The following is an 8,488-nucleotide window of genomic DNA, read 5'->3' on the forward strand; positions in this document are numbered from 1 at the left end:
GTATACAGACCAAACAGACCCACTGAGGAGGCTATTGTAATAGCTCTTCACACTGTGCTAAGCCCACCTGATAACACCATGGGAAATATGAGAAGACGCTACTCATCGACCCCAGCTCAACATTCAATACCATTAACCCTGACATTCTCATCACTAAACTCTTCCTCCGCCTGTCCACTTCTACGTATCTGCAGTTGGATCAACAACTTTCTAACTGTCAAATTCAGCCATGCCAATCCCCAATTATAACGTGTGCATAACTCGTGTGGATTGCAGTGTGTGGAAACAAAACTCTATTTTCTGTAAATTTGAGTCACAATATTGAATTTGAGATGATGCCACACCAAGCTACCAGAGAAAGTAAGTCGATCTACAAGTCCTCCGTCGCACAGGCGTCTAGCAGATAGCGAGGAGTGCGGATACGAACGGCATGGAATACGGAGTTTGACAGTTAAGCAGGCTTCAATGTTGAGAAGCATGCAGCTCATTTTTAGTGATGGTCAAATGAAATTTTTGTGGGCCATTTGGTATCGACCGACACCTGGCAAGCAAAAGATTATGGTTTCAAACCTCGGCTTCTATTTAAAGCCTTGGTTATGCTTCCAACAAGGGATGGTTTTAAAACTAGGTTTTCAATCCTGGGTTAGGCTTGCAAACATGGGATTAAAGACAGAAACTGCTGTCACGACAAAGACTCAATGAGAAACGGTCATGTGAAGCAATCTTTATGTTAGGTTGTCAACGCAAGGTTATTTGTCATACTGAAACCTTGACGAGGAAGTCAAACGTTGACCACTAGTACGCATCAAAAGCCAATGCCAATCATGTGCTCATTCACCTTTGCTTCCAATGCAAGTCGACCACACCGCTCCCACTCACGGTCATGTGATGACATGCCTGTGCCAAAGCTCTAACCGCCGCAGCTTGCCGAGTAGCGACGCTACCGCATTAACACATCACACTCGCTCTCAAGGAAGATTAAACCACCATAGGGACAAGTTGGCAGCACCATCTCAATTAGGTGCAAAGCTAAAGTTCCCAAACCACACGACAGCATTCTCCGTTTGAGGGAAACAGGGACGCATGTTGGGAATGCTATTCAGCTCACTCTACTATGACTGGCACTTGGAACAAAGGACGGCTGTTGATTTACATATGAGGATAAGTATTGTCACCTACACAAAAGCTAATAAAGCGCTCAAACATAGCCATCCCGATTTGTATATATTTTGCCCGAGAGTGCTAAGTGTGTGACATAAGTAATGGCTGCCTGGCCTACATAATAAGCTCAAATAACACATTACCGGGCCCCCACGGGTCACTATCCAACTCTTGTGTGTAAGATTACACGTCAGGCAGTCACTTTAGTCAAGTCACATGCCTCCCTGTAACTGGTTATCGCAAACTAGCCTGTGCCACTGCAAATGTACAGAATGTTCACATGCACTTTTCAAATGTTGAAAAAAAAAATGACAGAAGATACATTTACTCATGTTCATGCTGAATAATGTTGGCGGAGTGCTAAATGTCAAGTTTGTGTTCCAAATTTTTGTTGGTAGCATTAGCGAAAAGTGAAATCTATCTATTGTTTAGAATCTTAACTAGTCAGTATCAGGTCAAATACCCCTCTCTTTTCCAGAATGCATGCTACTAGTGGTACCTGAATAGCATTGGTAGAGAAAGTTTTTCACTAGCTACTAGAAAAAAAATGTGTCACATGCTATACTCTTTGGTAAAATTACCATTGACTGTGTGTTTTGCATAGATTCGAAAATACTGAAAATAATGGAAAAAAATGTAACACAATTTTTTGCGGTTGTTTAAAAATAATCAAATTTAAAAAAAATTGCCTGGCAAGTCTACTTTAACTTCAAGAATTAGCTAACATAGCAACAATTATGTTTTTGTAGGATTGGGTATGAACATAATAACTTATCATAAGATTTCCAACTAAATCCTGTTAAGTGTTCCATGGGTTGTTTACAGATTCAGGCCGATTCTGTGCACAATGGGCAGACGGCGAGTTGACTGTCTCCTTTGTTTTGAAGATGACCAAGATAACAGAGCCAACGGAAGACACAAAGACATTCTGTCAGCAACTGTCAACAACAGCCAGTGAAAATTAAAAAAATAAATAAAATTGGCAAAAACAGAAGTAGAAAAAGATTGGTTTATCAAGTTTTTTTTTCTTTTCTTGTCTTCAGTAATGTGTCACTCCAACAATTTGACTGCTAACAAAGGGGCACTACAAAAGCAGTCAGTGTTTCCAAATTCCAAATCCACATTTGAAAATTTTGACTCAAGTAAGAGCTCCCAAGCAAGTGCTACATAGGCAAATATCAAAATAAACACATCAAATAATACATGGACCTTAATGCAATAGCCTAATGCGGCTTTTATTTTGAATTTTTTTCTGAGCGTGGTGGTTGCATATCAATTAGCTGGACATGTCCTCGCGACTCCTTTGTCACAAATTATTGTCATCACCTACTTAACAACCAACATCAACACGGGTCCAATAAAGACTCATAGTCAAACGCTGATTAAGGATGCTAAGAAACTGCTCGTCAGTTACGCTGTCATTGTATGAGTCAGGACAGAATAAAAAGGCTGTTGATGCATCAAACATTAACAAGTAATTGTTAACAATAATATAATATTACATTATCATTGTTTGGGGAAAAAACAACAAAAAAACGTTGCTTCAGGTCATTGGGATTAACCTGCAAAAACATATAAACCTTTGCAAAATTAGAAAATTCACAAAACTGCTCTGTAAAAAAAAAAAAAGAGCCTTTCTGAACAACTAAAAGACCAAAAAAAAAAAAACACCGGGGGGAATTCGCTTAAAATCCTAATTGTGTGGGATAGAAAGCAGACATTTAAATTCCAAATTCTTATCGGCCAGGCCAAAACTAACGAACAAGATGGGGGGGGTCACCAAAGTCCACAAAAAGCAGTACTAGAAGCATGAGAAAGCGAGGAAGTGGCGAAGTGACCGAGAGCTTATGACTTGTACCATAGTGGCGACTCATTCATAAATGAGGCACATGACTCATGAATGTCATGTACTTGCACTGTTGCTTCAAAAAAAAAAAAAAAAAAAAATTGGACCACCACCAACTAACAGTTGCTTTTCAAAACCCTTGATGGTTTGCCACTACCCCCAGATTTAAACTACACCCAAACCAATTACACACACTATGGCTATCTAACAGTAAAAACAAATCACGGCTGATCCACGTATTAACAGCTCCTACCTGGGCATCATTGTGACTGTGAATGATGTGCTGTGCCAGTGTATCCTGTGGGCGCTCCGGCCCCCTTTGAAAGTGCCTCTCTGTGCTCGCTCAGCATCTAAGAATAACGGCCGGCTAGATTCACACAACATGAGACATGTCAGGTGATTGCAGCGCGAGTGGCAGGCATGGAGCGGCGGGGCGAACGACGTACAGCTGACTGCCTCTCCTCTCTCTGCCTCGTTTATAGCTCCTTTTGCACTGCCAGTCAAAACTGGCTTTTTTGTGTGTTTTCTGTTTTTCTGTGTTAAAGGTACAGGACAAGGGGGGGGGGTACGGTATTTGTATTCCGATATTACAACACCGATAAATCTCAGCCAGCCTTTGTGTAGTGTCATATGTACAGTACCGATGTGGAACTTTTTTTTTTTCATTCCTATGGCAAAAAGGGGTACACATGGCATTTAGCATGGGCCAGTTTTAGATTCTAATAGAAATACACTGATGTGGTTTTTAAGGGCTCATACCAATTTTTATTGGTCAAGAAAGGCAATAATGGATATTTAGAGCTGATATTCATTTTTAATAAAAGTAAAAATATTGGTGCGACAATTAAAGCTAAATGCAAACTTAGTTGAAATGTCTTTAAGCATGTTTCATGAACAGTTTTCACCTTTGCATTATGTTGATTTTTTTTTTCTTTTTAAATGAATGTTAGAGAACATAAATCTTTTAGTGAAATTCCAACAGAGTTCAAGAAGACCCCAGGATCATCATCATATCTTTAAAAAGTGAAATTAAAACTGAAGTAAATATCTCACAAAAATTTTCTACAGTAAATCATGTTTTCCAACATTTCAAAATAACAGAAATTTTTACTTATTTTTGTTTTCATTTCAAACAAAGACAAAAGCTGCAGACAGTGCTCCCAGGCTCAGGGATATTTCTTAGAAAGTTAACTGAAAATGTAAATAAGTTTTAAATAAATAGATAGTTCTCAAAATGCAACAGTTTTAAATATATGTATTATCTGCCAAACACAAAAGCTGATTCATCTAAAATGTCAAATGTTAGCGCCGATTATCGACCCAAATAATGAGTCGGTCTATCCCTAGATTTTATTGGCGTGCTTCCTCTTCCAGCCACTTTTCAGCAGTACTTTTTTTCTACCTTTCCTCGACCAAAGACAAAAAAGAACAGCTCATACAGCAGACAGAAAATATGAGTAGCTTTTAAAGTAAAGTTGAGCTCTTTTGGGGAAAAAAAAACAACCTCCCTAAGACCACTGCAGTGTAACATCCATTCCTTTAAAAGTAATGAACCAAGATACTGCGGGCTTGCTTGCATGGCAGCTTTACTCCACTGCTCTGACATCAGCAACAGCCTGCTAACTGACCTCGAAGAGCCTTCACGCTAATGGCGCCCTGCCACACTTGTGAGTGTGCGTTTGTACCAAGCGGGCGGTAACTTAAATACCTCCTGCGACATTCCTCCAGACACATATCTTGACTTATTTACGAACGTGGCTCAACGGTCCAATTTAAAAATCAAATGCGGGCCTTATGCACGAACGTTAAGCCAACTATTTAACATTTGCTACCATTGACTACCATTTTTACTGCAATCGATTTCGGAGGGTACTACAACCACGCATTACCAAATAACCAACTACCACCCATGTAGACCTTTGAGAGTTGAACTCTCCCCTATTAACCTGACCTGGCTTGAGGAAAAATGCAGAGTACCTTACTTCCTGCATTATCTGCCACCTTCACTATTGTTGAAAGACATTTTCCTATGAAGCACATCTGCATTCCTGGAATCACATGAGGAAGGCGTTGACTAAGTTTACTGCAATGCACTATGAAACATGCAGTTTAAGGTTCTGTAGTTGTCTTGGTTTCTTCTTTGTATTTGTTGTCTTTCTTTCTTTGCTTTAGAGAAGCCAAAAGACAACTGCACCTGTGAAGACACATGGGTACCAATAATAGATGGTGTCCTGCAACTCTGTGCCATTTGGAGGCAATTTCATGGGGACGTGTAAGCTAGCTAGTTGGATAAAAACACCTTTGCAACGAGGAGTATCTTCTACTAATCCCTTGTTTGCAACAATTACAATTTGATCACAATTTCAACCCTTTAGCTGCTGGGAGTGAAATTCAAGACCTTAAAAAGGTTGTTCTGGTAGAAATTCCAAAATGGGCATCTCTGTTGAAAATTACTATTTTTTCCCAATAACTCAAAACTAATTTGCGCGACATACACATCACATATACACACCAAAGGTACATCATTAAAAGCATCGACTTTTTTCATTTATGTCGTTATCAATGTTTGTATTATTGGCAGTAGAAAAAAAGGTAGGTTTTCAAAATTCAGCAGTTTCTTCCAGTGGACTCCCAAGCTGTGTTCATCTCATTTCTAAAATAGGGCATTGTTGTCATTTACTGGTAGTTGTGCATCAGTAAAGTTATTTCCACTTCAGTCATTAACAGTGGAGCAGAATCAAATACCCCCTAACCCATCCCTGTTGAAAAAAATGTAATCGACATCTTTACTGGTCAACGGCAGCAAATTGGTAAAAAAAAAAGAAAAAAAAAAGAAAACATTAATATTCAATTATTGCAACGTGGACCTGGCATACCACTTTCAGTCAACCATGAAAGGATCATCTTGACATGTGGCTCCATTTGTTGTCTTTATGCAAAATGGCCAATGATTGCGGGCTTAAGAACACATTGGTTTAGTAGTTAGAAGACTTTCTTTAAAGACAATATTAGCACATGAATCTTCCCAAAGAAAAGGAAGCCGTAAACTTCATAAAAAAACACTAGTACTATATTATCCAATAATATAACACAGTCTTCAAATTTACTAATATATAGCAGTCAAGCCTGAAAAGGCCCAGTCTGCCTTTTCAAGAAGCAGCAGAAGACGAAGAAGACAAACAGGAAGTAGTTGACCTCGTTGCAGCTAGCGCGTTTACTCATAAAATATAGTTGAAGCATCATCTGCATGTAGGTGACTTTACAGTAGTGGTTCTTATCCTTGTCAGAGGTACTGAGGTTTATATGCACATTCACCGCACCCTTCTTTAGTGAAAAATAAAACTTTTTTTTTTTTAATTCAAGACATAGGTACATTGTTTTTTTTCCTGCTGCACAAAATGAACTGTGTATGAGCATCACCTTGTTCAAAGAACAAAACCAACATAGTGCATAAATTTACAACAAATTGATGAAGGTTTGTCCGAAGCCCTGAGACCGACTCACTGAACGCTTAGGATTGATTGAAACCAGGAACTGTTCAGAATAGCAGCACAGCAGCAAATGTCGTTGGTGTCTAATAATTAATTTGTAGAAGATGATAAACAGAATTTACATCCACTCACTTTGTCATGTTCAACATATATTTTTTGTGTGGGGCAATCCTCGATAAGTGATTGATTTTCAAGAGGTTCGAAAGAGACAGCCCTGCCATATTTGCCCTACCTCGAGCTCCGCCAAAGCGCTGTGATGCAGCAGACAACAATAAACATAGTACTGCTATGATTCTTAATTATTTCTAGTGCCATATTTTGCTTCTCATAATTGTAGATTTCTTCATTATTGTTATCCTTCTTGGTCCCTTAAAGGAAAATGCTATTCTGGAATAGGTTGGTCATTGAAAAGAACTTCAGTGGTCATAACTCTGTTACGATAGACGCAATCATTTTGAGCAAAAATCTGAGGTCACATGAGGTATTTCGATTTGATTGGAAGCAAATATTCCTGAGTTTTTATTTTGCATGCATCTTTTCTTTCGCCTTTCAATATGGAGCATCTAAACCGAGAATAAAGCCTGTCGCGATAAACACAAGGATGCAAAAACTAATGTCCCGTTACGGGCTTCAATTATCGATAAATTGCATTAATGGCCGGTGGTTCCGTCCACAGCAGCCCTTCGCTTGCCACGCCATGACGTCACGCGCACACGTGACGTTTTTGACGTCAGCACCCTAAAGACGGCGCGAGATGCACTTTGAACCCATTAGAATTTGTATCGTCACTCGTGAAACGACAACAAAAGAAACCACGCGAAACACAAATGCACCCAATTAAGGGTGTGTTTTGCAGCAAAATCACACAGGTTAAGTTGTGCTTCGAATATTTTACGCAAGACTCGAATGACAATAAACACACGAGCTTCGGCGTTAGCCCAGCTAGCTGCTAGCAGCAGCAAAACAAGCTCAACGTCACTTAAACTTCACATACTAGGACAATTTACTGCTGTTAAGCTCAACCCGAGCGAAAAAAAGCAACACTCAAAACCATTAGTCGACTCTTCACACAGTAAAGGAGGTAACGTTACAATATTCGTAACCCACACAGGCGTCCACATGAGCTACCTGAAAGCTGGCTCCTCTTTGTTACATCTCTGCGGAGGCGGCGAAAAAGCGCTCTTCTTGTTGAAAAGTTTTTGAAACAGAGTCGGGGGCATTTTGTACCAAAGAGGGAGGAAGAAAAAAAAAGAAAAGTCACTTTTCCTTTTTTTTGTTTTGTTTTTGCTCAAATCCACGAGCGAGTCTTGTTCCTTGCAACTGTCTCCATGGGTGTCACAGTCATATGACAGGCATTAGTCACGGGAGCCACTTGGCAACTGACCTACACCTTCTTTTTTCTGATTGGCCAACCGGAGGAGGGATTTATCTGATTGGCTTACTATTTTTGCAGGGTTACACCACGTGGTCATGAGTGTCCCCCAGTGTTGACGTTACGTCCGGATTCGTAAGGCACGTACACATATCATGTGCTTTTTTGTTTTGTTTTTACGGGATCCCATATTATTTTCTGTATTTGTTTATTTATTGTTACAATTTTTCTTCAAATCCAGATAGCTTGCGTTTCTTTCATCTTGCTTGGCGCGAATAAAACATAAAATGACTATTGGCCTACATTTGAAGAAACCCGTTTGTTAAACAGTAACACCTCTGACATCTAGTGGCTATTAGACAATACAAACCTCAAAAGTATTCTGAACTAGGTACGTATTCATTGACAAAATTGATGTAACAATACGTTTCTACTCCAGATGTATTTGAAATATGAAACAAATAAATGAAAAAAAAGACTGGATAAACAATAAATAAAAATATCCACTGTGCGTTCTAACATATGTAAATTTGTTCAAATGTACTCTTAGGCAAAATGCTAAAAGTGTAGCAATTGTCACAAAATGTCAAACTGGCAGTACTAAGGTTTAGATACAAT

At 39.2% G+C, this 8,488-nt stretch overlaps 1 protein-coding gene across 2 annotated transcripts in view; it reads right to left on the reverse strand.

The window, feature by feature from the left end:
- fnip1 (folliculin interacting protein 1) overlaps window positions 1-7,824 on the reverse strand; it is a 32,742-nt gene extending 24,918 nt beyond the window's left edge. For both annotated transcript variants that reach the window (XM_088441342.1, XM_088441341.1), the window contains exon 1: window positions 7,627-7,824. In XM_088441342.1, the coding sequence (XP_088297468.1) occupies window positions 7,627-7,718 (92 nt within the window). In that variant the 5' untranslated portion in view covers window positions 7,719-7,824. The remainder of the gene's footprint in view (window positions 1-7,626) is intronic.
- Window positions 7,825-8,488: the final 664 nt, after the last annotated feature.

This window comes from Hippichthys cyanospilos, chromosome 18, assembly GCF_059441005.1.
Source record: "Hippichthys cyanospilos isolate Australia breed blue-spotted pipefish chromosome 18, RoL_Hcya_1.0, whole genome shotgun sequence".
NCBI classification, from domain to species: domain Eukaryota; kingdom Metazoa; phylum Chordata; class Actinopteri; order Syngnathiformes; family Syngnathidae; genus Hippichthys; species Hippichthys cyanospilos.